Here is a 25648-nt window from a genome sequence, read left to right as displayed (position 1 = left end):
GGGCTAGCACAGCGGTAGTCCCGGCGTCCAGCGGCGTGGCGGGCCCGAGGCGGCCATCTTTGATAAGGGAAAGGTTCCCGCGGGGAGCTGACAACTTTCCCTCCCTTCTCTCGCAGCTTGCCTTAAACTATGGCGGCCTCTGCGCCGACTCCGCACGCGACTGGCTTCCCAGCCGAGGGTCGCTGCGGTTACTATGTGACAAAGAAGAAGAGGTTCTGCAGGATGGTGGTGGCCGCCGGGAGGAGGTTCTGTGGCGAACACGCTGGCGCCGCGGAGGTCTGGTATCTCCCCGCTCGAAAGTCGGAACCAAGTTTCCCGGCCCCGCCCCTCCCCTCTCGCACCGATTTCGGCTTCAGTCCCCCGGGTTTTCCAGCCTTTTCGGTTCATCCGCGCGGTTCTGGGCCCCCACGGGGCGAGGGTGAGCCGGCAGGGACCCGCGACGGGGAGAGGGACCCCCATCTCACTTTTACTCCAAACTCGCGCGTCTGCCGCTTCGCCGCCCTCCCGGGGGGACCCCGTTCCCGACGCGCGGGGATCCCCGACCCCATTTGTGTGCTCGTGGTTTCGTGAGCCGCCGATCGCCTCCTCTCGGCAGTGCGGTGGAGAGAAACTTCTTAAAGAAGTGTAACTGGAAAGCACGTTATACCCGCTTTGCTGGAAAGGGGGAGGAAAGGGTTTGTCTTTATTTTTCGATGACAGTTGACATTCAGTGTCATTTTGCATTGGTTGGAGGGGTACAGCATAGTGTTGACGAAGTGACCCCCCCCCGCCCCAATTTCCAGTTCCTGCAATGAACAGTCCGCGCGGACACCCGGGCTCGCCCCAAGGATGGGAACCGCCCCCCCGCCCCCCCCCCCCGCCCCTAGCTCCTTGAGGGCAGAGTTTTATTTTTATTTTTTTCAGTTGCAGTTGACACTCAATATTCTATTAGTTTCAGGTATACAACAGTGATTAGAGATATAACTTAAGAGGTGACACCCCCCCCCCAATAACTGCAGCAGCCAGCCGGCCACTTAGTAGTTATTACACTGTTATGACTATATTCCCTGTGCGGTGCTTTACATCCCCGGGACTGTTCCGTGACTGCACATCTTTTTCTTTTTTTTAAATCTTTATTGTTGAAAGTGTTACAGATGTTCCCTCCCCTCACCCCCCCTCACCCCCCCCCCGCATTGACCCCTCCCATCCATGGGTTATGCATATATGCATACAAGTTCTTTGGTTAATCACCCACCCACCCCCCCGTCGTCTGTACTTCCTAATGGGGAGGAAAGATTTTAAAACATGTTAAGAATCCACTCTCCCTTTAAACATGAAAACAGCCCTAGCCGGCTTGGCTCAGTGGGTAGAGCCTCCGCCTGCGGACTGAAGGGTCCCGGGTTTGATTCCGGTCAAGGGCATGTGCCTGGGTTGCGGGGGCGGTTGATCGGTGGTTCTCTCTCATCATTGATGTTTGTCTCTCTCTCTCTCCCTCTCCCTTCCTCTCTCAAATCAATAAAAAATATATTTAAAAATAAATAGAAATGAAAACAGGCAACAATTGTGTTCACCAGTACAGTTCCACCCATAATGGGACTGTGTATTTGGGGTATAGATGATAGGAAAATAAGAATGGGGACAAGAGGAGGGGGTGCCGGTGGGAAAAGACCCGGTCGATAGGTTTTGGGTTAAGAGAACAGGCAGGTGTCTGTTTTGTGCCTTTGGGGTGCCCAGGACTGGGTGTGTTGTTTTCGTTAGTCCCAGGTTCACCCTTCTAGGCTCCATCCACGACAGCTCGGAAGGGGCCCTTCACCTGCCACTGTCCGCCGTGGCCTTAGCTCTGCTTCAGATGTTGAATGGACTGGTACTTGCCCAGAGGGAAGCACCCTGAAACAAGCTAATTCTGGTTTGGGGGTGTGGGCGGCCTGTGACTTAGGGGCAGAACTCTTGGAAGTACACCCACAGGTGTGTGGGCTGGCTTTGAGGGGACCAGCAAACATCCCTGGATTGAAGAATGAGATGTATGGTTTTGTTCTCACTCTGAGACCTCGGACGTGACCTTAACCACACAGCTGGAAGGTGACAGCAGGTGACAGTAGACTCAGCATCAGTCCTTACTGGCCGATCGATCGATCGGTCGGTATTCCCCGAGAGCCAGCACTGTGCGAAGCAGGTTTTTAAAAGATTAGCTCACTTCGTCTTCCTCCACCTTTGGAGGCAAAGTTAATTGTCATGTTTGGGTGGAGGCAGTAAGTCCACCTAAGGTCACAGCGTTAGGAGCTGGAGCTAAGAACCAGGCCTCCGAGGACTGCCCTGTCCCCTACAGATCCGCGGGAATGGCGGGTAGCGTTGCCAGCACTAATTTCCTTTGAATTTTCCTAGTGCATGTAGTTCCATCCGTGACTTAGAAACAAATAGGGTGTGACTCTGCTCGCCTGCAGAATTGGGCCACTTAACAAATGGTTAAAATGCCCTATTTCATCGTTTCTAAGACCCTTTCTTTGAACATCTCTGAAATCAGAATGTATCCTGATATCAATGACATCACAACTTAAATTGGCAGTATTTTTTCTCTCTTAGTGGTGCCTAAACTAATAGTGCGTGTTTTCGTCTGTGCTGTCATAGATTCAGTTTCATATCAGGCCTTCTTTATAACCTCTTTGAAGCTGCAGAGCCTCGTTGTCCAAAGCAGTATTTGCTCATATGAACGTAAGCCAGCTACACTGGACACTGTAATTGTTGACCCCTGTGACCTAACTGTGCCCATGTTTTATTAATGGCCACTTAGGAGTCTGCCTTGTTTCAGGATTACACCGAAGTCAAAACTAGTACCTGTAAGCAATGCATTTGATATTTTATTCAAATAAATATATCCTTTTTCTTTACTAGGAAGAAAATGCTCGAAAAAGAATCCTGTGTCCTTTAGATCCGAAACAGTAAGTACGGGGTCAGATAAGGGTTTTTTCTGTGCCGGAAACAGTAATTGTCACAAGTCTTAATTTAAATAATTTTCTCTTCAAATGTAGCACAGTCTACGAAGATCAATTAGCAAAGCATTTGAAAAAATGTAACTCAAGAGAGAAGCCAAAACCTGTAAGTAGTTGATCAGTAAAACTGAATGGTGGGCGTGTGCTGTGTGATGTTCGTACAGACGCAGTGATTACAGATGTGAACATGTAACTCTCGTCGCCAAGGCTTGAATGTCACTGCGTTTGCAGGTGTGAAGGCCAGCGCTGTAGCCAACTGAGTCCTCGTTCAGATAATAGAATTTATGCAACCAGAGTGTAGTTCAGAGAGTAATTTCACAATGTGTTTATTCAGAAATATTCCCTCAGTGCCTCCTAGGGTTATTCCAATTAAATTGATCCCAAGGGGCTTATTTGAAACTGGTAAGCAAGCTGTAAAGAACGGGTATCGTAATAAGGTCAATGGAAGGAGTGCACATGTGGTAAGAACACACACTTATGTAAAAATTAAAATTAAGTCCAAGAGACCAAGAAAGGCTTCCCAGAGAGAATGGTTATCTATTTTCATTAGTATTTTAGGTGGAAGAAATCAGACCTAAATATTGTAACATCCGTATCTTATCTCTGGTGTTGGTCATGCTTCCTGTCTGATCAGCAGCAACGGGTATAGTTGATGCTTTGTTTTTGCTTTAACGCTGTAAATAGAACGGACACAGCCCTCAGTCTGCGCTGTAGTGAGGTTAAAACTCTCATAGAAAATTACTGATGAATTTCTCTAGACTACAGATGATCACAGAACCACTCACTAGGATAGAAGATCCGTGAACACAGAGGTCTTTGTTCTGTTCTCTCCTGTGGTGACTCCTCCGTATCCAAAGCTAATGAAGGGCCACAGTAGGGCTCAGTAACTATGTAATGAAGGACCACAGTAGGTGCTCAGTAACTGTGTAATGAATGACCACAGTAGGTGCTCAGTAACTATGTAATGAATGACCATAGTAGGTGTTCAGTAACTGTGTAAGAAGGACCACAGTAGGGCTCAGTAACTGTAATGAAGGACCACAGTAGGTGCTCAGTAACTGTGTAATGAAGGACCACAGTAGGTGCTCAGTAACTGTGTAATGAAGGACCACAGTAGGTGCTCAGTAACTGTGTAATGAAGGACCACAGTAGGTTCTCAGTAACTGTGTAATGAAGGACCACAGTAGGGCTCAGTAACTGTGTAATGAAGGGCCACAGTAGGGCTCAGTAACTGTGTAATGAAGGACCACAGTAGGGCTCAGTAACTGTGTAATGAAAGACCACAGTAGGGCTCAGTAACTGTGTAATGAAGGACCACAGTAGGGCTCAGTAACTGTGTAATGAAGGACCACAGTAGGTGCTCAGTAACTGTGTAATGAAGGACCACAGTAGGGCTCAGTAACTGTGTAATGAAGGACCACAGTAGGGCTCAGTAACTGTGTAATGAAGGACCACAGTAGGGCTCAGTAACTGTGTAATGAAGGACCACAGTAGGGCTCAGTAACTGTGTAATGAAGGACCACAGTAGGGCTCAGTAACTGTGTAATGAAGGACCACAGTAGGGCTCAGTAACTGTGTAATGAAGGACCACAGTAGGTGCTCAGTAACTGTGTAATGAAGGACCACAGTAGGGCTCAGTAACTGTGTAATGAAGGACCACAGTAGGTGCTCAGTAACTGTGTAATGAAGGACCACAGTAGGGCTCAGTAACTGTGTAATGAAGGACCACAGTAGGTGCTCAGTAACTGTGTAATGAAGGACCACAGTAGGGCTCAGTAACTGTGTAATGAAGGACCACAGCAGGTGCTCAGTAACTGTGTAATGAAGGACCACAGTAGGGCTCAGTAACTGTGTAATGAAGGACCACAGTAGGTGCTCAGTAACTGTGTAATGAAGGACCACAGTAGGTGCTCAGTAACTGTGTAATGAAGGACCACAGTAGGACTCAGTAACTGTGTAATGAAGGACCACAGTAGGGCTCAGTAACTGTGTAATGAAGGGCCATAGTAGGTGCTCAGTAACTGTGTAATGAAGGACCACAGCAGGTGCTCAGTAACTGTGTAATGAAGGACCACAGTAGGTGCTCAGTAACTGTGTAATGAAGGACCACAGTAGGTGCTCAGTAACTGTGTAATGAAGGACCACAGTAGGTGCTCAGTAACTGTGTAATGAAGGACCACAGTAGGGCTCAGTAAATGTGTAATGAATGAATGGGTCGAAGGGAGGCACAGACAAGGGAAGAAGGGAAGGATCAGTTTTTCAGTTCAGTTTCTGTGAGCTCTTCACATTAATAACAGCATTCTTATGGTTTTGTTTTGGTTAAGGACTTCTTTATTCAAGATATTAATGCAGGCCTAAAAGACGAAACAGAAATACCTGAACAGTTAGTAAGTACTTGACTTTCTACTTTTAAACAGTATTTATAAGCTGTCTCTACATTGAATAAGCTGTGTTCCAATTTTTGTTTGGAATAAGTTAATTTTTTAAAATTTAGAATGCATTTTCCTGTAGAATGGATATTCTTAGTGATCAGCTCACTCCTCATTTTTTTGTATGTAGGTTCCAATTTCTTCTCTCCCTGAAGAGCAGTTGGAAATGTTAATTAAGAAGTTGAAAAAAGCAAGTGAGGGTAAGTCTGCCTGAAGTTCAAGAGTTTTAAGAACAGTTAGGTGGTACGTGAACGGCACCCGTGGCTGAAGGATGTTGCCACCATTGTCCAGGGCCCTGTGGTTTCGGGTTTGGTTGCTTAAGCTCTTGTGCTTACATTTGGCACAGGTTTGAACTCTACACTTAAAGACCAAATTATGTCCCATCCAGCATTGCATGAGGCCCTTAATGACCCTAACAATGGGGGCGCTGCTACCAAACACCTGAAGCAGCAGGTATGTGAGGGCCATGCTGACCCTAACCATGGCTCTGGTCTGTCAGCAGCTAACCTTCTGTTCCTTCTAAGCATAGCTACTAATGAGCTTTCCCGCGGTGCCTTCCGGGGACGGAACCCTTCCAATCCAAAAAACACGTGTAAACGTCTGCTAAACTGTTTGGCCCGACTCTGGGTCCGAGTGCTGCGTGGTAAATATTTAAAAGCAAAGCAAGAGAAAGCAATTTAAAGCCACACAGACGTCTTCCCTGTGACCATGCCGCCTTCTGTAGCTTTACCTTCTGCTGTTTCTCCCACTTGAGCCAGATGTGTTTGCTCCCGTTTATAAAATAATCTCGAGAGGTTTGCAGGCTTCTATTTTAGGTAACATTGAGAAATTAAAGTTACTTGGTCCGAGAAGATGCTTTGTTGAGTTTGGAGCAGGAAAGGGGAAACTGTCTCACTGGGTTGATATTGCCTTAAAAGATGCCGAAGAAGTTCACTTCATCCTCGTAGAGAAGGTGCCCACGAGGTTCAAGGTGAGCGACCACGGCACGCCCTGTACCCGGATGTGCTCGCACTTCCTCGTACACAAGAGGCATGTCTCTTAAAGGGGATTTTGCCCTGAACTTCGAAAACAAATACAACTGGTTTGTTTTCATAAAGCTTTTTCTTAAACGTAAAAAAGCCGTAGTTAAAATAACGTTCTGTTTGTGCAGGTAGATGGCAAACACAGAAAGAAAAATTCAGTGTTTCAGAGACTCCAGATTGACATTCAACACCTGTGTTTGAGTGAGTTGCGTCACTTTCTGTTGTCTGCCATAAATCATAGACGTTTCCAACGCGGGTTGCTTGGGAGTCCAGCCACGCATGACACCCTCCAGGCGCGAGGGCCAGGCCGGGTCAGGCAGCTGCCACGCTGCTCGTTCCCAGCCCCCATGCTCCTCCTCCAGCTGCTGCGTCTTTGAGCCGCATTCCTAAACCACCAAGTGCGAATGTTTGTTGGAGTCTCTCAGCCCTAAGATTCAAAGACTCTACTTAGTCCTCTGCTTGGGGAGGCACCAGGCCTCGTCCCACGAGGGGCTGACTTTGTTCTCCTCTCCTTTGATTGCAGACAGGATTCCCGTGCTGAGCAGGCAGAGGCTGCCTGTGGTAGGAATCGGAAAGCACCTGTGCGGAGCGGCCACAGGTAAGCAGGCACACCCATCGCGTCTACCTGCTCTCGGCCCCGCCCTTTCAGGGGTCTCTCCGTGTTCCTGTCACAGGTGGTCTGCGCGGTAGCACTGGCCCCGTGGGCGAGCAGACAGGGCCTCCTGCTCGGCTGCTCGTGGCCCCGTGTGAGGTCATGTTAGATCAGACACAGGGCGCTCCTGCTCCCCTTCTTGAATGGGGTGCTTCTCCCCGGGGGCTCTCTTCCTTCCTGGTTCTCCCTCTGCGTCTTCCCTCCAGCTCTCCTTTCGGGACTGGCACCTCGGCCAGCCTGCACGGGCACCTGCCTCTTCGTTCCTTTCTGTGGCTTTTCTTGAGATGAAAAGCTCCGTGGCTTGTAAGTGTAGGGAGGTCAGTTTGCTCCGGGCAAGGCATTTCCTCAGCCAGGGCAGGAGACCTGAGGTCAGTCCCAGGATTTGGACTGAACGATTTTGCAAACTAGACCTTAAACTTCGGACAGTTTTACTGGGAAGTAGACTTTATGCAGAATAAATCATTCAAGAAAGTGAGAGCAAATCCCAACAAAGCTGACCATTTGGAAGAGATTGATCACTGGTGGACAGGACAGCTAAGCAGGTTGGCTGCTCTTGGTTTGGGGTTTAAAGGCCACAGTGCTCCCTCGAAGTGGAAGGACTCATGGGAAAGGCGCTGCCGGGGGGCCCGGGGCTGTGTTTGCAGATCTCGCATTACGCTGTCTGGTTGAAACGTACGGTGCCAGTCGTGAGGAAGGGAACGAAGAGCCTTCAGCCAAACGCATAAAGAACGATAAAGCAGACAGAGACATCGACACCGAGGACGGCGGCGAAAGAAACGCGGCAGAGGCGTGGGCCCCTGTGGCTGGCATTGTGGTCGCGCTGTGCTGTCACCACAGGTGCGATTGGACACACTATGTGGGCAAAGACTACTTCAGGGCTCAGGGCCTGGGAGCCCAGGAGTTCCACTATTTCCAGCGCATGAGTAGCTGGGCGACGTGTGGGATGCGGACAGCTGCTGCGGAGGCCTCCCGTGTCCCCAGGACGAGAGATGACCAGAGCGAGGACGGCGAGGAGCATGACGGTGGGGGACACACAGGCCCTGAGGACCGCACCGGGACGTGGCCCGGGTAAGTGACGAGGACCTGGGCCGCTCTGGGGCAGGACTGTTCATCACCTCTGTTTTCAGGCCGATGCTGCCAGGGTTCGTTCATGAACACGTGTTGGGCCGCACATTAAAAGACCCGCGTTTTCACTGCGGTCATAAGTGAGGCGCGCCTGGGAAGCACGGGCCACAGCGCCAGGGTCTGGCGGCTTCCCGGTGCACGGGAGCGATCGAAGAGCTGTCTGTAAACTGACAGGCACGGGCGTGGCTGTGTGTGTGCTCTGCCGCAGGTTTCTCCCTGTGGAAGAGAAGGCGAGGCTGGGGCGCCTGTGTAAGCTGCTGATTGACCAGGGCCGCCTGCAGTACCTGCAGCGGAGGGGCTTCCGGGCCGCGCTCCAGCGCTACACGGACCCGGGGGTGTCCCTGGAGAACGTGCTGCTCACGGCCCTGCCGGCGCAGGCTCCGTCCGCAGGCACCACTGCTTAACGGAGAAGCAGCGGAACACCATCTATCTGTCTTCCACCAGGAAACAAGGCCGCTACCCTGTATTTTTATATTCACGAAGACACCATTTATAGCAGGTAACACGAACTTTAAAACAACGTTGTGCCTCATTGCACTGTGGTACTAGCTTTGTTTTTTACTTGGGCAGAGTCCAGGCTTGAGAGCATTCTCCAGTCACTTCAGCAGGCGCCCTGGGTCCTGTCAGCCGTCGGGGTCTGTGGAGGCGGGGGGAGAGGTCGCACAGTCGGCTGCGGCATCTGAAACACACACAACAGGTTGCCATGGGACCAGCACAGTCACTTTCTAGTTATGTGAATTTTGGAAATCCATTTTCCTTCGGTTTTATTTAGTCCTTTTCGTTTCTCAAGTTCAAGATGTAATAGTCAGTTGTCAGTTTCTAACAGGGCCAGCCTGAGCATTTGGCTTCTGTGGGTTTTTCTTTCCAAGCAGATCTGGAAAGAATTGTCAGTTATGCTTTTTTCCTTTGCAAACAAATTCAGAGCTATTTGCAGTCAATCAGTAAGTTCACCTTCAGATTTCCAGGGTCAGACCTGTGTTTATATGTTATCAGAATTTGTCCAAGCAAACTCCAAAACCAAAGCGATGTTTTCCAGGGGAAGGAAAAAGGATTTCATTCTGTTGGTGTTATGCAGCTAGAACTTCCAAAAGGACACTGAGAAGCCCGCTTCACAAATTAAGTCGAAATTTGCAAAGAAGTTCTGAGGTTAATTACCTCACACCTTTTAGCAGGCTACTTTTACATGTGTAAATGCAAATATAACTGTTCTCTCTGGTTCAGGAAAGGAATTTGGGGTGCAGTGAAAATTGGGTAGTGAACCAAACACCACACACAGGCCTCACTTAACTCATAGTTTCTGGGCACAGCGACAGTAAGCCGGTCACATGGTGGGACTGATGTTCACGTCTCATCCTCGAGTGATTCTGCCTTTATTTGTAAACACATGTGCTAATCGTGGTATGTTTGCCAAGACAAAGATTCAGAATTACTAGTTTTGGATTAATGATACTGTTAGGTAACCTTTTTATAGGTCTATGGTCACATGAATTGTAAATTAAACAGCCTATTTTTAATTCCTGACTTTTCTATTTTAATCTCATGTTTTGTGAAACTGATATATGTTTCTTTTTTTAATTTTATTTTATTGATTTTTTACAGAGAGGGAGAGAGAATTAGAAACATTGATGAGAGAGAAAGATCAATCAGCTGTGGGTGCAAATCACAACCTCGCAGTGTGTGACCTTGGGCAAGCTACTTAATCTCTTTGTGCCTCAATGTCCTCTTTTTTAAAAAAATATATTTTATTGATTTTTTACAAAGAGGAAGAGAGAGGGATAGAGAGTTAGAAACATAGATGAGCCCTAACGGGTTTGGCTCAGTGGGTAGAGCGTCAGCCTGTGGACTCAAGGGTCCCAGGTTTGATTCCAGTCAAGGGCATGTACCTTGGTTGTGGGCACATCCCCAGTGGGGGGTGTCCAGGAGGCAGCTGATTGATCTTTCTCTCTCATCAATGTTTCTAATTCTCTCTCCCTCTCCCTCTCTGTAAAAAATCAATAAAATAAAATTTAAAAAAAAAAACATCGATGAGAGAGAAACATCGATCAGCTGCCTCCTGCACACCCCCTACTGGGGATGTGCCCACAACCAAGGTACGTGCCCTTGACCGGAATCGAACCTGGGACCCTTCAGTCCACAGGCTGATGCGCTATCCACTGAGCCAAACCAGTCAGGGCTCAATTTCCTCTTAAAATGGGGGTGACGACAATAATAAAGCCTGCCTCGCAAGGTTGTTGTGAACGTAAGATGAGATTATGGATGTAAAATGCTTAGAACAGTCGGAGCACAGAGTTAGTACTCAGTGAATACTACCTGTTCTAAATAGTGCTAGTTCCTGAAGCTTATTCTCATTTTAATAAATAATAAGCAGACTTGGTTGTATTGACTGTTTAAGTTACAACCTTTTTCTCTTGTTAGAAGTTGTATGCAAAGTATTAGTAAGGTAAGGTAGTTTGATTGTATTTTAAGTTAGTTACTCATGCCCCCCTCCCCCATTCAAGGAAATATAAATGAAGATAATACATCATTCAATAATTAACCTGATATACTGGGTCAGACGATGCTCATTTACATTATACCATCCGTTTTGTACCATTCAACAGCTCATGCCCAGAAATAAGTGATTATGCTATAGGAGGCATAATCACTTAAGTTTCATAAAACATTTACACACACACACACACAGAGAGAATCACACTGACACAGCCTTGTGGCCCATTGGTGTTTCTGACACGGGTATCTAGTACTTTATGGGAAGTAAAGATGGCCCTTCAGTATGCCAGCCGTAGGTCAATTACAGTTTTCCCCAACCCTGTTCATTTCCCTTCGCATCCTGACTGATACGTGGGACATGCACCTAGCTGTTCCTCACCTGCAGAACCTGCAGGGTCAGCTGATGGATGTGTTTCTCTCCCATCGGTGCTTCCATCTGTCCCTCTTCCTTCCTCTCTCTCTAAAACCAATAAAAACATGTTTTAAAAAGATAGAAGAAATCCACAAAGGAGTTCAGGTACATAAGCATCCTCCACCAGAGGAATACTGAACCTGTGTTAGGTACCAGCCGCATACCTGCTTGTCTCCGGGACTCCTGGATATAGGTGCGCATGAACTGGAGGCCGAATAATTCCTGCTGCTCCTCCTCCTCGGCGCTCTCAGTCGGGGGAAGGGTCACGTCCAGTCTCAGCGGGTTGTCTCTGAAGTTGACAAACCTAGCAGAGTGCCAAACACAGTGTTTATAGGTGCGTGGAAGTGTGCACTTCCTTCCCTGGAGACGGAGCGTGATAATGTTCTAAACAACTCTTTCTACTGGTTCCAATAACGGAACGTCTTGGTGAGATGTGATCTATCCCAGGAATCTTTAAGTTTCTTTCCTAGAAGAAAACAATACTAGCTTGAGGCAGCTGAACTCCAGAGCTTGTAAAAGTAACTTGTTAGTCCTGGCGGGTGTGATTTGGTTGGGCGTCCTTCAGTGCACAAAAGGTCACCGGTTCGATTGGTCAGGGCTCATTCCCAGGAGGAGGCATGCAGGAGGCCGCTGATGGAAGTTTCTCTCATCAACCTTTCCCTCTCTCTTTCCCTCTCCTCTCCTCTCTAAGATCAATAAAAACATTTTAAAATAAATAAAAGCAAGCAACTGTTAGCAGCACAGACTCAGTGTGGAGCAGTGGAACTTCCAAGGGCATGTCTCATGCATCTCGAACACACACATGCTCCTCGACCCGACAATGGGGTTATGTCCCGAAAGGCCCACTGTAACTCGAAAGCAAGCTGAAAATGCATGTAATTCGCCGAAGCTACTGGATAGGATGGCTTCAGCTGGCGTACCTGACACATGCTCAGAACACTTCCATCAGCCTGCACTTGGGCCAGGCCACCCAGCAGAAAGCCTGCTTTATGATAAAGTGCCACAAAGCTCATGTAATTCATTACACATGTCACTTGTGCACCATCAAAGTCCAGGGACCGTCTGTACAATGAACGCAATAAACTTAAAGTATGCGTATTTTATAGACTTGTGTGTGTCTTCTTATCATTGTAACTTCACCATCTGGTACTGGCCTTGGTAGTCGCTGCACAGGTGAATGAATGAGTGAATGAATGAATGGTTTTGTTACAGATGTGGGGTTTGTCATGAATTCTCATGTCTCATGTTCACTGCCAAGAAGTTAAATTTGGGGAGGAAGATACTAAAGGAGTTTTAATAGTAATGAACTTCGATGATTTTCATGAAAACGTCACCCACAGAGGGCATTTCTCGCCTGGCCGTTGTGCTCAGTGTTGACCCAGAAACCAAGAGATCTCGGTTCGATTCCAGGTCAGGGCACATGCCTGGGTGGTGGGCTTGATCCCCAGAATGGGGCGTGCAGGAGGCAGCCGATTGATGATGTTTCTCATCAGTGTTACTATCTCTCTCCTCCCTTCCTCCCTCTCTCTTTAAAAGTCAATAAAAACGCCCTGGCTGGTTTGGCTCAGTGGATACAGCATCGATTGGCCTGTGGACTGAAGGGTCCCAGGTTCGATTCCAGTCAAGGGCATGTACCTTGGTTGCAGGCACATCCCCAGTAGGAGGTGTGCAGGAGGCAGCTGATCGATGTTTCTCTCTCATCGATGTTTCTAACTCTATCCCTCTCCCTTCCTCTCTGTAAAAAAAATCAATAAAATATATTAATAAAAATAAAAGTCAATAAAAACATATTAAAAAATATAGGGCATTCCTTGATGCTGATAAATCCCAGCACTGCTTTCGTTTTATGGACTCAGTATTATGTGAATCCTATTTATAAATTAGAGTTTCAAAGTTGGACACATCTTTGAAATGCGTGTATTCATCTGAAGGAGAACTCAGATCTGTAGTGATTTCTCTGTGCGGCTGTTCCGCAGCCAGAAAAGAACATGTCAGTTCGGTGTGGAGAGCGCCTTACCGCAGGCCGGTCATGTCGCCCATGCACGCCGGGATGTCTTGCAGTTTGTTGTTGGAGAGAACAAGCGTGCCCAGGTTTTTCAAGCTGCTGATGGACTCAGGCAGGCAGGCGATTTCATTCCGCTGCAGCCATAACGTGTGCAGACTTTGCATTCTGAGGAATTAAAAGAGGTTTCTGCGATGAGTCGATCACACACAATGTGGACACCCTGGTTCTTAGGAACTTAACAATCAAAGAAATGTCACCCTCTTTAGCATCTCCACTAGCCAGTATACCATCGAGGGAACTCGCCTCACCTCACCTGCTTATAAGGGGAACGGCATTGGGGAGTTCATCTCTACAGGGCCGCGCACACGGCGCACAGTGGAAATGAGACCAGTGTGTTCTAGACTTCTTCACTGTTCTCAGCGTTTCTTAAAGAGGGGCTGCTGTAAATGGGGTCGAATCCGAGACAGAAAATCAGACATTACTAATATGCTCAGAGGGCAAAGGAAGTGTGCATGTGGTTAACACCACAGACTCGGGGGCCAGGCGGCCTGGGTTCAAATCCCCGATTGCACACTTACTATGACCTTGAGCGATCCAGCCTCCTCGTCCATTCGTAAAGTGCACAGAAGTGTGTGGCATGCACTATGCAATATTGTCACCATTGCGGCATGTTCTTGTCACATTGTGGAAGCCAGATAGCCAGTTTTGCTCTTTTACTTTCCTCCTCCTCCTCCTCCTCCTCCTCCTCCTCGTCCTCCTCGTCCTTCTCCTCGTCTTCCTCTTTTTTTTTTTTTTGAGTAAATGAAACTCTTCCATTAAATGGTAGCACAGTTAGAACTAGGTGTATCTATTGGGCTTATGCTTGGGGTCCCCTTCATTTTATTTGTTATTTCTTATCCTAGATTACTTTATCACGCCTGTTGGTAGCATTAAAAGTTGTTTGCTTTCACCCTAATGGGTTTGGCTCAGTGGATGGAGTGTTGGCCTGCGGACTGAAAGGTCCCGGGTTCGATTCCGGTCAAGGGCATGTACCTTGGTTTTGGGCACATCCCCAGTGGGGGCTGTGCAGGAGGCAGCTGATCGATGTTTCTCATCGATGTTTCTAACTATCCCTCTCCCTTCCTCTCTGTAAAAAATCAATAAAAATATATTTTTTTAAAAAGTTGTTTGCGCCCTAACCGGTTTGGCTCAGTGGATAGAGCATCGGCCTGCAGACTCAAGGGTCCCAGGTTCGATTCTGGTCAAGGGCATGTACCTTGGCTGCGGGCACATCACCAGTAGGGGGTGTGCAGGAGGCGGCTGATTGATGTTTCTCTCTCATCGATGTTTCTAACTCTCTATCCCTCTCCCCTCCTCTCTGTAAAAAATCAATAAAAATATATTTTAAAATAAAATAAAATAAAAAGTTGTTTGCTTGCCTGGTTGGTGTGGCTCAGTGGTTGAGCGTGGACCTATGAACCAGGAGGTCACTGTTCAATTCCCGGTCAGGGCACATGCCCTGGTTGCGGGCTCGATCCCCAGTGGGGGGTGTGTAGGAGGCAGCCGATCCATGACTCTCTCTCCTCACTGATGTTTCTCTCTCTCTCCCTCTCCTTCCTCCCTGAAATCAGTGTGTAATAGAAGCCGCTTGCTTTACCTGTCTATGGCATCAGGGAGCTGCTCGAGTTGGTTGCTCCCCAGGTCCAGCCACTCGAGGGCGGGCATGCTCAGCACGGCGGGAGGGATGGCGGTGAAGCTGTTCATGCTCAGGTCCAGGTGGGTGAGCTTCGTCAGGCGGCCGAGCTGAAGAGGCAAGCGAGGGTGCCCAAAATGAGGGAACGAGCTGGACCCGCGCATGGCGAGGGGGCTCTGTTACAGCAAGGAGAGCTCCCCGAGGGGGGCTCGGTCTCCTCATGGTGGAAATCAAAGTAAAGCTGAGTGACCCCCAGCATATGAAACACTCGCCCACGGAAAGCTCGTCTATTCCAAGAGAAGTCTCTTCCGGAGTAACCCAGCCCCAGGACTGCAGACTGCGGGAGAGACTTCTGTCCTTTCTCACAGTAAACATGCTCTCCTTTCGGCCAGGAGTGGGGATCGGTATGGAAAAGCGCAAATTCCAAATAATTTTAATGGAACCCTCTTCTCTGTGCTGATGCTTTGGATATGGTATCTCAGGCACAGAATTTACTGTTTAGTCATTCCATATATATACATATTTTTTAAATATTTTTTATAGATTTCAGAGAGGAGAGAGGAATAGAAACATCCATGATGAGCGAGAATCACTGATCGGCTGCCTCCTGCACGCCCCACACGGGGGATCGAGCCCACAACCCGGGCCTGTGCCCTGACCAGGAATCGAACCCTGACCTCCTGGTTCATGGGTGGACGCTCAACCGCTGAGCCACGCCGGCTGGGCAAGCAAACAACTTTGAATGCTACCAGTGGGCGTGAAGTCATCTAGGATAAGAAATCTCCATCGAGTAATTGGTGTCTCTCCAGCTTTAGAGTGTAAGCCATGAATAAAACACTTTTTCAAAATCTGTCGTCAGACTTCTACAATTTTTAAATGGCTCAGAACAGAGTATAAAGAAATTGTTTTTACATCAGCATAAATATGTTTGGGTGACCTGGCGGGTGTGGCTCGGTGGTTGAGCGTCAGCCTATGATCCAGGAGGTCAGGATTCGATTCCCGGTCAGGGCGCATGACTGAGTTGTGAGCTCAATCCCCAGTAGGGGGCGTGCAGGAGGCAGCCAATCCATGATTCTCTCTCATCATGGATGTTTCTATCTCTTCCTCTCCCTTCCTCTCTGAAATCAATAAAAAAATATTTTTAAAAACAACCTGGGCACTCTATAACAACCAACTAGTTACCAAAGGGTTTTTTCTATCAACACATTGTGCTTCATGATGACAATCCATTCGATAAGCATTTATTATCAACTACATCCTAAGCTGTGCCTTCGCCTCCAGGAACAGAAATAAGTAAGACTCCCTCTGGCCTTCAAGTCATCACCGTCTGGTCAATGAAGGATGTCAGTACTGTGACAGTAACAGAAGTATCTTTTATGCTAAGCAGAGGTCTCCCTTATTTAAACAACGCCTTTTACTTAAAATAACAGGAAACAGCTTTCACCAAATATTTCCTGGAATAAAATGGGTAGCCTTGCTTTACGAGTGTTGCTTTTAAGGATCCTCCCGCTGGGAGAAGCCAGCCTCCAGCAGATGGGAACTGGGCCGCCGGCACTGTCCCTCTGACCTCCTGAGGGAGCTCGCAGATGTCTCTGTTGACAGCCAGTTCCAGCTTCTCCAAGCTGGCGCAGTTGCTCAGCTCCTTGGGGACAGTCTTGATCTTGTTGTAACTAAGGATCAGCTCCTGGAGGCTAGTAAGCAGTCCTACAAAAACAAGGCACAGCGGAGACCAGGTGGGTAGACAACAATGTTTCGTTAGGAAGTATGACACATTAAGAACTAGCCAGGCCCAGCCCGCGTGGCTCAGTGGTTGAGTGTGGACCTATGAACCAGGAGGTCAGGGTTCAATTCCCGGTCAGGGCACAGGCCCAGGTTGCAGGCTCCCCAGTGGGGGGCGTGCAGGAGGCAGCTGATCCATGATTCTCTCTCATCATTGATGTTTCTCTCACTCCCTCTCCCTTCCTCTCTGAAATAAATAAAAATATACTTAAAAAAAAAAAAAAAGAACTTGCCAGTTTTATATTGATACGTTCACAGTTGTCAGATAAGGGGCTGGTTTACCAGTGCTTTAGGCAAAAACACATTTTTTTCATTCCATTTTATCTATACTACATCCTGACCAATTTTCACTTTGGGGATTTCCTTTCTCCTTTAAGTGATCTTTCTTTAAAAAAAAAAAATATATATATATATATTTATTGGTTTCAGACAGGAAGGGAGAGGGAGAGATAGAAGCAGCACTGATGAGAGAGCATCATTGGTTGGCTTTCTCCTGCATGCCTCCTAGTGGGGATCGAGCCTGCGACCCAGGCATGTGCCCTTGACCAGAATCAAACCCAGGACCTTTTAGTCCGCAGGCCGACACTCTATCCACTGAGCCAAACCGGCCAGGGCTAAGTGATCTTTCTAATTTCCTTTCTTGCCTTCTCACTGTCTCCTTCAAGGAGGAATTACTGAACCAGGAATATTGGGTTTAGAATCTATACAATTACATTTCTGAAGAGATGCTTCTGCATGGATCTCCTCATGAATCACCTCAGTAAACACAGGAGCGTGGACCCCCCAGAACGTCGATGTGGATCAGAATATTTAAAACGTTCTCAAGACTCAGTGTGAAGGGACAACGAGATCTTTATTCCATGTATCAAATTTTTTTTAATGTACGATTTTTTTTTTGGAGGGAGAGAAACATCGATTTGTTGGCCCACTTATCTATGCACTCTTTCAGGGATTAAACCCGCAACGTATCGGGATGATGCTCTGACCAGCTGAGCTTCCCGGCCGGGGACCTGAGACAAGAATCTTACTGAAAAGCACACCTGCAGGTGGATGAGACGGCGCGGGGATAAAGGCAGTCTTCCTTACCTATCCCGCGGGGTATCTCTGAAATCGTGTTTCGAGATAAATCTAACACAAGGAGGTTCTGGAATCTTCCGATGAACTCGGGGATTTTCAACAAACCAGTTCTGTGCAGTTGCCACTCCTGTAGCTGATTCAGTTTCAGGAGAGAAGAAGGCAGGGTCTGACTCGAGAGGAAGGAGAGACAGGATGTTACTTCCATCACTCAGTGTCCTGCTGCACTGAAGTGGGGTCAGAGAGGGATTGTTGCATTTGTAAGAGAATCTTGGAAAGTGGGTGATCTTTCCAAGTGCTTTATGCTACTCACTTTTTTTGGGGGGGGGAGGGGGGGCTGTGTATGTGCACGCATGTGTGTGCCTGTGTGTGTATATGAGAGTTGGTGGACCGGATAAAAAAAATAATATCCATTTCCATTTTGTGAAGTCTTAACTGAGTTATTTGCTTCAGAAAAGCTATGTGATTTTCATTAGGCAGATGGTCATCCTTTATTTTAAAAAAATGAGAAATTACTTCTGAAAAGGATTAGAAGGAGAAATATTACAAATGATTTAAGTTTATGCAGAGTAGAAGCAAACTGAGTTTTTGCAAACACACACACACACACACAAAAAAAAAACCCACAACAACAACCATGACATATTTCTTTTCAGTTGTTCATTCCTTTGGGCATGTTATTTTTTTTTTTTTTTTTTTTTTTTTTTTTTTAATATATATTTTATTGATTTTTTACAGAGAGGAAGGAAGAGGGATAGAGAGCTAGAAACATCGATGAGAGAGAAACATCGATCAGCTGCCTCCTGCACACCTCCCACTGGGGATGTGCCCGCAACCAAGTTACGTGCCCTTGACCGGAATCGAACCTGGGACCCTTCAGTCCGCAGGCTGACGCTCTATCCACTGAGCCAAACCGGTTTTGGCTGGGCATGTTATTAAAATTAGAATTTTTTAATGCATTCCAGTCTTAATGACACAGTCTCGGGATCATTCTCCTGCAGAAAGCAGAATGCGGGCAAACAATCGAATGTTACCGGCCACACTTACCTTCCACTCCTCCTGTTCTATCTTCAAAATAACTCGGCCGTTCTCCCTGGTGACCTTTTCCTTCAGCCTCGTCAAGGTGATCCGCTCCTCCCAGATCCGCACGAGCCTGGGAGACAGGAAGTCCCTTAGCTCACAGGCCAGGACAGAGGCCACGCTCACCTTTCTATCAAACTGATCAGAGCGGACACCACACTCGATGTCAGCCATCGCATTCACTTTTCTATGAAGAAAGGCCCATCAAAAACAACTGACCAGCCGTGTCTGGAGATCAAACAAGAATTTATTTTTTGAAGATGTTACATGCGATCAGCATCACAAATGCCCTGTTTTCACGTCTTTGGGAAGTACCATAACTCTCCATGAGTCTGTGATAGCGGCTTTATTGAGATGCAGCTGACGCGACGTAGAAACAGATCCTCTTACAGTACAGCCCGGTGGTTTGGGTGTATGCATAGAGTTGTGCAGCCATCTAATCCAAAACGCTCACGCAGTCATCAGAGAACAGAGGTTTAAATCATGTGGATATTTCTTTGCCAAAATCTCTTGAGCTCTGGGAGGTAAGATATATTCTTAACAGTTTTGCCTATGAACTGATCTTCAGCCAGGGTTTTATTTTAATGCACAAAACCCAGATGCTCTGAGAGTGTAACGCTTGCTGTTTGTGTCTGTAAAATATTTCTATGGAGCCTGCCTATTTTCATCTGCTACTGGCCCAAGATGGAACTAATCGGCTAACAAGGGAAGGTCGGTGTGTGTGGCCTTCTAGACGGAACAGCTGAGCTGCTGATGGACAATGGAATTGTTTTAAGATTAAAATTAAGGGAAGATTACATTTTGCAAATTCCATGTAAAGGCTCTAGCTAGAACTAAAGACTAACTTTGGTCTAGGTGCAAAAAAAGATAGGTATTTCCCCTAAATTTATCAAATGGTATCTGATTTTCTTTTCCCCTAAAGATGGTCAGAAATCTCTAATATGGCTTATAGTGATTATAGCTGTTAGCACAAGTCTTGTCTGTAACCCCAGGGCAGACTCTGGGGGTGGTTTATCCTTGCGCCCCCTGGTGCTCAGGGCCGGTGAAGGTCAGTTTGGTGCATGAATGAATGAATGCCCCCAGGGGCTGACCTCAGTAAGGGCCCAGAGGAACTTCCAGACCTAACCTTAGTGATGGAGGAGGGGTGTGTAACAGCGTTTGGAATTTACATTTTACTAACAGATAGTCCTCCCTCCCCATCACAATCTAGTCCTGAAGCCGACAAAGAAGAAACGGGGAAATAAGGCACACTGCTTACTCTTGTACAGAGAGAACGCAGAGCTGTTGCTAGGTCATAGGTGAAATTCAAGAGTTTAGAACCACGCCATGATGCCTGGCCACTGTTTTTTTTTTTTTTGTTTTGTTTTTTAAATATATTTTATTGATTTTTTACAGACAGGAAGGGAGAGGGACAGAAAGTTAGAAACATCGATGAGAGAGAAACATCGATCAGCTGCCTCCTGCACACACCCTACTGGGGATGTGCCCCAACCAAGGTACATACCCTTGACTGGAATTGAACCTGGGACCCTTCAGTCCGCAGGCCGACGCTCTATCCACTGAGCCAAACCAGCTAGAGCCTGGCCACTGTTTTAAAAACGAGTAGGATTTATTAAGAGTACGGTAAAGTCAACTTGATCAGAACTGTGGACTCTAAGCATAAGGGGTTTCATCAGAGTAGCTCTTTCTAGACAAAGCCAACCCAGGGAAATGGGAGACCTGGGGTCGAGGTAATGCACACGGCGTCGGACTGCGTGTGTGTGAATACGGGTCCCACGTTTGTTAGCAACGTGATCTTTGACAAGTGACTGAGGCCTGTCCCTCGGGCTTCCCATCTTGAAAATGGAGAAAATAATAGGACCCATGGGTGACCGCAACTGCTTATCGTCCCCAGTATCCGTTACCCCTCTTCTTAGTAACAGATCGTCTAAATTTAATGGGGCACAAGGTGTCATTGGGCCATCCCCCCTCGCAGCCAGATCCGCGTCATGGGAAGCCTCGGCCAATGGGATGCTGGCAGGAGCAGGGAGTGCATTTGCCAGTTAGTGTTTCTATTTGGGGCCGTGGGGTGACGGCAGGAATGAAAGCCACGCACAGCTGAGCAACAAGGCAGACGCCGGAGGGTGTGGCTCAGTGGCTGCTCTTCCAGCCCTGGGTCCCTCCACCGGGAGGAGTTGACATTCCTGTGTAAGGCACTGAGCTGCTGGCTTTCCTCCCCGGAGGAGGCTGTGTCAGCGTGGGGAGAGGATTGCACGAGGTGGTGCAAATACAGTTAACAGCATACCTGGTCAGCAGGCAGTGTGCAGCGAGTGGCTGCCACCTGCATCGCTGTCAGCAGCATCATTCTCTCCCGGCTTTGGCTGGGAGAATGGCCCCTCCCCATGCAGATCTTCTGCTTTTAGGGACAGTTATCAGACACCTGCAGCTGCTTATCAATAACCCTTTCCTCCTCTTCTTTGCTGGGAGAATACCTGTTGTTTTCAGCCGTCTACACTTCCCCCAAGTAACCCAGGTGTAAGCCTGAATGTGTCTGAGTCAATCACACAGTCTCATTCCCGGGAAGGTAAGTGGAGGCGGGGTGAACGCATGAGCCAATTCCGGCCACTAAAGGAACAGAAGGAGTTTCCATTCTTCCCTTCCCTCCTCTCTGGTGGCCGGCTGTGGGGCCTGGGAGTGCAGTCACCCTGCGACACTTCGGGGAGCTCACCGGAGGGTGCAGTGGAAGGTGACAAGAGCAGCTGGCTCTGCAAGGCTATCGGCGTTTTAAAGGCCTCGCCTCGGGACTTGCTCCGCTCACGCCATTTTCGGTTGCATTGTCTGTTGTTTGCTAACTGACACAAGACCGTGTAGGCTGAGAAAGAACTGAGGAGCGGAGCTACAGGGGACCAGTGAGGAAAGGGACTCTTCTCTCAAGGACAGCAGAGCACTGGAGACACTCAGTGGGGGCAGCAGGCAGATACAAGAAGGCAGATGAGAGCGCAACGACGTAAATACAGCCAAATCTAGCAGTCAGCCCTGACCAGTGTGGCTCAGTGGATAGAGCATTGGCCTGCGGACTGAAGGGTCCCAGGTTCGATTCCGGTCAAGGGCATGTGTCTTGGTTTCAGGAGGCAGCTGATCGATGTTTCTCTCTCATTGATGTTTCTAACTCTAGCCCTCTCCCTTCCTCTCTGTAAAAAATCAATAAAATATATTTTTAAAAAAAATCTAGCAGTCAGAGGATTCCTGGGGTCCCTGGCTGGAACTCACTGCTACTGAAATAGGTGAGAGTCTACAGAGCCTTCTGCCAGATGTGGTTTTATTTTCATTTTTTACAATATATTTTTATTGATTTCAGAGAGGAAGGGAGAGGGAGAGAGAGAGAAACATCAATGAGGAGAGAGAATCATTGATCGGCTGCCTCTTGCACACCCCACCCTGGGGATCCAGCCCTCAATCTAAGCCTATGCCCTGACAGGGAATCAAACTGTGAACTCCTGGTTCATAGGTCAGCGCTCAATCACTGAGCCACGCTGGCCGGGCCAGATGTTGCTTTAGACCCTAGGGGATGTGATGTTGAGCAAACCATCACTGACAAGTAGACTAAATGGTACTCATCAAACTTGGATGAATGCTGAGCAGAGTCCTCTGAGGACCTAGGAGAACCACGGCTTTCACAGGTAGATCCTTGTGTTTTCCAAGCCATCACATGGCCACTCTTAATGGAGTAGGGTGTCTGCTTTGGGTATGTTGATTTTTCAATAAATAAACATCTCGCCCTGGACGGTTTGGCTCAGCGGATAGAGCGTCGGCCTGCGGACTGAAGGGTCCCAAGTTCGATTCCGGTCAAGGGCATGTACCTTGGTTGTGGGCACATCCCCAGTAGGGAGTGTGCAGGAGGCAGCTGATTGATGTTTCTAACTCTCTATCCCTCTCCCTTCCTCTCTGTAAAAAATCAATAAAATATATTTTAAAAAATTAAAACAAAACACCTCTATCAAATTCAATACTGAGACCTGTGACAAATGCCCTTTCTATAAGGAGGCCATGCATTTCTGCTCACGCAAAAGAAGAAAGGGATGGTAGCCTACTTCTGCTGAAACTCCTTCTCTCGCTTCCGGTCTTCAGTGAGTATCTGTATCCGCTTCTCCCACACTTCCTTCACGGCGTTGACAGCCCCAGCGCCAACCACGTTTCCTGACATGGTTCCTCCACATTGTCACAGGGCCCCCAGCTTCGTTAGGGTTAAATAGCGGGATCACAGGTGCCTCTCAGAAAGGACCTAATTGTATCAGAGGAGGAAAAAATGCATTTCAGAATGCTCATTGAGTACGTCACGATCAAATAGCATATATGTGTGTGTGTGTGTGTGTGTGTGTGTGTGTGTGTATTTTTTATTGATTTCAGAGAGGAAGGGAGAGGGAGAGAGAGATAGAAACATCAATGATGAGAGAGAATCATTGAAAGGCTGCCTCCTGCACGCCCCCTACCAGGGATGGAGCCCGCAACCCAGGCATGTGCCCTTGACTGGAAACGAACCCGGGACCCTTCGGTCCACAGGCTGAAGCTCTATCCAGTGAGCCAAACCAGCCAGGGCTGCTTTTCATTATTAATTGCCTCTACATTATTGATTTCTTTAAAGGAGAAGTATGCAAAAAAATAAATAATAAATAAAGAAGTATGCAGTATGTGTGGTAAGAGAGACCAAGACAGACAAATAGTTGATAACTAATTGACAATATGCAGAACACCCTCAGGAGAGTGTCCGTGTTTCTAAGCAACGCCTGCAGAACCCACACAGGAGAGCATGCGGGGTCCTGTGCCATTTACGAACCTTGGGATACAAATGCTCAGAATCCCACCACCCGGCTGTATCACAGTCAACCTGCAATTTGTCTCAGAGGTAAGCACGTCTGGGTTATTTGCTTCTCAGACCATAAAGTATTTATTAAAACCCCAAGGGTCTACATGTAAATGTGTGTTTTACTAGTCTTGTATGTGCTCACTCATTTCCTCATCTGCCATCAACGTGGGGCACCTTCAATTTTCCGGTAACCGCGCGACCACGTTCCCTAGGACTTCCGTCTCCTCCTTGGTTACCCGCTGACAGGCCAGCGCGGTGCCTGGCCCGGAGGCGAGGACGGCAGTGCGGTGACCGGGACACTCAGCTTCCCAAAGTCAAAAGGAAAGAAATACAACCTCAAAGGAGCACTCCTGAGCCCTCCAGAGAAGGACAATCACGTGAGTGGCCAGGAGCCCCCAGCGTCGTTTCGATCCAATGCCACGTCCAGTTGTACATTCTGGCCAATACAGGCACCGTCCGCAGCAGTCTATTTATATGTGAAGGTGGAGGAAAAACATTTTTTTAGAGACTTACCGTCATCGATGGGGGCCGAAGCTGACATGCCCCACGCTGGCGGCGATCAGCTGCGGGGATGGCAGGCAGACCTGCCTCCAGCGTGGCTCTGAGTGAGTGAACCCTCGGTCAGACTGTCAGCAAGTGAGAGCAATGTCAGCCTCGTTCTAAATTTAGTTCATGGGCAAAGCTGAGAATAGCAGGCACCATGTGCAGCTTCTGAAGCATCAGCGGGTGCCGATGGGAGTGCATTCCCACCGCGGCAGAACGCTGAGCCGCGGGCACCGCAGAGCAGCAGGCCGGCCGGCCTCTTCCTGCGCTCCTGAGAAAGAGTTCCTACGGAGAGTCCTTCCACTTTGCGTGACTTCCACATCGTCAGTATTTAATACAATTTTAAATGTATATGTTTTTATTGATTTCAGAGAGGAGGGGAGAGGGAGTGAGAGAGAGAGAAACATCAATGATGAGAGAGAATCATCGATCGGCTGCCTCCTGCATGCCCCACACTGGGGATGGAGCCTGCAACCCAGGCCTGTGCTCTTGACCGGAATCAAACCCGGGACCCTTCAGTCTGTGGGCTGACGCTCTATCCACTGAGCCAAACCGGCTAGGGCTAATATAATTTAAATATATATATATATATGTTTATTGATTTCAGAGAGGAAGGGAGAGGAAGAGAGAGACAGAAACATCAATGATGAGAGAGAATCACTGATCTGTCTGCCTCCAGCACCACAACCCCCCCGACACACACTGGGGATGGAGCCCACAACCGGGGCATGTGCCCTGACTGGGAATCAAACCGTGACCTCCTGGCTCATAGGTTGATGTTCTCAAGTCCTGCGCTATGCTGGCCGAGTGATAGCTGTTCTTCAGGCTCTGTCTGTGCAGTCTCTTCTGCAAAAACCGGTCCTCGTTTTCCTTTGCCTCTGACCTCCCTCCAACCGCTTATCTAGTCGCCACTTCGGGCCCACCGCAGCCATCCTGGCCTCCGAGATCAGCCAACCCCGGTTTTTGACCTTAACTCCCGATTGCCCAGCACCCTGAACTCCCCAATTCGTGGGAATTATTCCCCGCGGTGGAGGCCCGTCAGCCGCCTGGTCCCCCGCCTCTGCGGCCCCCACACCCACCTCTCTCTGGGCTTCTGCTTCCACCGCCAGGATGTGGCTCTGGGGGCGCGGGCTGTTTCCCCAATCGAGGAGAAGCCAAGGGCGCCCAGCGTCCCTTAAAGATGCAAGGCCAGCGTGGCGGCCGCTTCTCTCCCAGGACGCGCCACAGCCTCCCCGGGTGAGAGGGTGACACTCAGGACGCCCGGAAGCCGCGGGGGTCTTGGAAAGGAGCCTGACCCGGCCCCCGTGGACCTGCAGCCCTGGCGCTGCCCGCAGACCCTCAGGCTGACTTCCTGCAGAAGCACTTCCGGGGCAGGAGGTGAAACTCATCAGGAAGGTGGGCAGCACCTGGCTCACCTCCGCAGGCGGCCCCCAGGCTGGGCTTGGCCAGCGGTTCTTCCAAAGGCTCCCCCTTGCCCGACCGGCGTGGCTCAGCGGTTGAGCATCGACCTATGAACCAGGAGGTCACGGTTCGATTCCCGATCAGGGCACAGGCCC

General features: G+C 48.5%; 2 protein-coding genes across 8 annotated transcripts; one reads left to right on the top strand and one right to left on the bottom strand.

Moving 5' to 3' along the window:
• Positions 1-46: 46 nt before the first annotated feature.
• Positions 47-12193, top strand: TRMT13 (tRNA methyltransferase 13 homolog). 4 transcript variants are annotated; one of them, XR_013959409.1, is made up of 12 exons: positions 47-276; positions 2869-2915; positions 3006-3072; positions 5291-5353; positions 5526-5595; positions 5742-5848; positions 6198-6365; positions 6546-6618; positions 6941-7015; positions 7714-8137; positions 8403-8693; positions 11788-12193. XR_013959409.1 is itself a non-coding variant. In XM_080647572.1 (11 exons), the coding sequence occupies exons 1-11, from the start codon at positions 130-132 to the stop codon at positions 8596-8598; spliced, it is 1437 nt and encodes a 478-aa protein (XP_080503698.1). In that variant the 5' UTR covers positions 47-129; the 3' UTR covers positions 8599-8737. The 4 variants fall into 4 exon arrangements, 3 of the variants coding, with proteins under 3 accessions (XP_080503698.1, XP_080503699.1, XP_080503700.1); XM_080647572.1 differs by lacking the exon at positions 11788-12193 and having other exon boundaries at positions 8403-8737; XM_080647573.1 differs by lacking the exon at positions 11788-12193 and having other exon boundaries at positions 5784-5848; positions 8403-8735.
• LRRC39 (leucine rich repeat containing 39) lies at positions 5151-24210 on the bottom strand. Of its 4 annotated transcripts, none has more exons than XM_080647577.1 (10): positions 24063-24187; positions 22777-22967; positions 18674-18779; positions 17639-17795; positions 16341-16477; positions 14738-14883; positions 13114-13266; positions 11261-11400; positions 11064-11144; positions 5151-5320 (listed from the first exon to the last, which is right to left on the bottom strand). In XM_080647577.1, exons 2-10 carry the CDS (start codon positions 22887-22889, stop codon positions 5310-5312), a joined length of 1044 nt encoding a protein of 347 aa, XP_080503703.1. In that variant the 5' UTR covers positions 22890-22967; positions 24063-24187; the 3' UTR covers positions 5151-5309. The 4 variants fall into 4 exon arrangements, with proteins under 4 accessions (XP_080503703.1, XP_080503702.1, XP_080503701.1 ...); XM_080647576.1 differs by having other exon boundaries at positions 5284-8873; positions 24063-24210; XM_080647575.1 differs by lacking the exon at positions 5151-5320 and adding an exon at positions 8632-9068.
• Between the last annotated feature and the right edge of the window lie 1438 nt (positions 24211-25648).

Source organism: Plecotus auritus (genome assembly GCF_963455305.1).
Source record: "Plecotus auritus genome assembly, chromosome: 12".
Lineage (NCBI taxonomy): Eukaryota > Metazoa > Chordata > Mammalia > Chiroptera > Vespertilionidae > Plecotus > Plecotus auritus.
This window is presented reverse-complemented; position numbering and strand designations above follow the sequence as displayed.